Source organism: Colobus angolensis, unplaced genomic scaffold, assembly GCF_000951035.1.
Source record: "Colobus angolensis palliatus isolate OR3802 unplaced genomic scaffold, Cang.pa_1.0 Scaffold171, whole genome shotgun sequence".
In the NCBI taxonomy this organism is placed as follows: Eukaryota; Metazoa; Chordata; class Mammalia; order Primates; family Cercopithecidae; genus Colobus; species Colobus angolensis.
The window spans coordinates 279,339-281,413 of NW_012114833.1; the positions used below are offsets into that span (position 1 = coordinate 279,339).

General features: G+C 44.2%; 1 protein-coding gene across 1 annotated transcript in view; it reads right to left on the bottom strand.

The window, feature by feature from the left end:
• DEPDC5 (DEP domain containing 5) overlaps positions 1-2,075 on the bottom strand; it is a 227,493-nt gene that overhangs the window by 33,011 nt on the left and 192,407 nt on the right. The window contains 1 exon segment of the mRNA XM_011938349.1: positions 1,669-1,838. Within this exon segment, the coding sequence (XP_011793739.1) occupies positions 1,669-1,838 (170 nt within the window).

Below are 2,075 nucleotides of genomic sequence, written 5' to 3' on the forward strand. Positions count from 1 at the left end.
ATATAAAACCTGCTGGCCCATGCTGTACTAATTTCTCTTTGCTTATCTCCTCGCTTTTAGTAAACTCTTTTTGAACTTCCCAGCTGTTCTCTGCTGTATGAAGAGATGGCTGGGCTGGTGTTGAGAGAAGTGAGATTCAGTAGAAGCCACAGAAGAATATTCTTTTTGGCTATATTGGAGAGTGTATAAAAAGGAGTGGCAGACTATAAAGATGGTTAAGGAGCACTCCTGGAAGATACTGACAACTTGGCTAAGGAGTGAGCACTGCGATGGGGGATGGTCAGGGATGGCTTCTTAGTGTAGGAGCAATGAATGGCCTGATTAGAGACGCAGGCCAGGATGAAACAGAAAGAGAAAGGACAGGCAGGAAGGCCAGTTAAAACAGGGCTTCTCAACCTTGGCACTTGTGACATCTTGGGCTGGTTATTCTTTGTTGTGGGGGCTGCCCTGAGCATTACAGGATGGTGAGCAGCATTGCTGGTCTCTACCCACTAGACGCCAGTAGCACCCACCCTGTCCTCACCCCTTTCTTTTTCTTTTTTCAAGATGAAGTCTCGCTCTGTCACCCAGGCTGGAGTGCAGTAGCACGATCTCAGCCCACTACAACCTCTATCTCCCAGGTTCAAGTGATTTTTGTGCCTCAGCTTCTTGAGTAGCTGGGACTACAGGCGTGCACTACCATACCTCGGTAATTTTTACGTTTTCAGAAGAGACAGGGTTTCACCATGTTGGCCAGGCTAGTCTCTAACTCCTGACCTTGAGTGATCTGCCCGCCTCGGCCTCCCAAGGCGTAAGCGCTGTGAGCCACTGTGCGCCACTGTGCCCAGCCACCCCCTTCTATCTTCAGATATTGCCAAATGATCCCGGATGGCAAAATCGCCCCAGGTAAAGAACCACTGAGTTCAAAGCAGTGATGTTTATTAACAGGGGACTGGTTAACTATGGTGTAAACAAATAATAGAATACCCTCCAGCCCTTAAAAACAATGAAGCAAAACAAAAACAAAAATCCCAATAACAATAATAAAAAAAATTCCAAGGCAGATTTATTTGTACTGACAAGGAACACATAGGTGATAGAAAAAATGCAATGTAAGTAGTATGTATCCAATGCTACCGTCTCTGTTGAAAAAAAAAGTAACATGATTTTGTCCATGCTTAGAATCTCTCTGGAAATGTACTCAACAAAGCGGTAGTGGTGGCTGCTTTTAGATGAAAGTCCCAGGGAATGAAAGTGGGAAACAGACTTACTTTTCACTCTAAACCAGTGATTCTCAACAGGAAGCAATACTCCCCCTTCCTGGGAGAGCATTGTGGCAATATATGGAGACATTCTGATTACCACACCTGGGGCTGTGCTACTAGCATTTAGTGGGTAGAGGCTAGGGTTGTTGCTCAATTTCCTATAAGATGTAGGACTCCCCCACAGAGAATTATCTGGCCTCAGATATCAACAGTGCCAAGGCTAAGAAACCCTGATTCTACCCTTTTTGATCACTTGAAATTTTTACTATGTTTAAATTTTTTAAAAAGGTTACTCCAGTAGTCCTAATGAATGGTAATAAGAGCCTGAACTAAAAAATTACAGTGACATGAATCTCTATCAAGCATCTCCATGCCCCACTGTGAGGTGAGCCAAAGGCCCGACGACATGCATGAAGGTTCTCACCATCTCAAAGAGTACTGCTGCGGTCACCGCCATCCAGTGCAGCTTGATCTCAAAGGCTGCATTCAGAGAAAAGTTGCCATGGTAATAACAGCTGCACCACTCCAGCCGGTCTGTGCGGTTGTTCACGTCAACATCCAGGGTCACAGTCCTCTGCTCTGGGACAGTGGCAGCTGTGTCAGCACACAGGAGGGGCCCAAGAGAGTGAGAAAAGGAGTGGGATGAAGAACAAACAACTAAGTATCCAGATATGAAACTATATACAAGATGCTATTGCATGTATAGCATGTATAATGCCTAAAAGAAAACTGCAGATTCTAGAAGTTTCCTGGAAATCATCTAGACTAGAGATTGGAAAACTTTCTGTAAAAGGCCCCATTATAAATATTTGTTTTTTTTTTTTTTTTTTT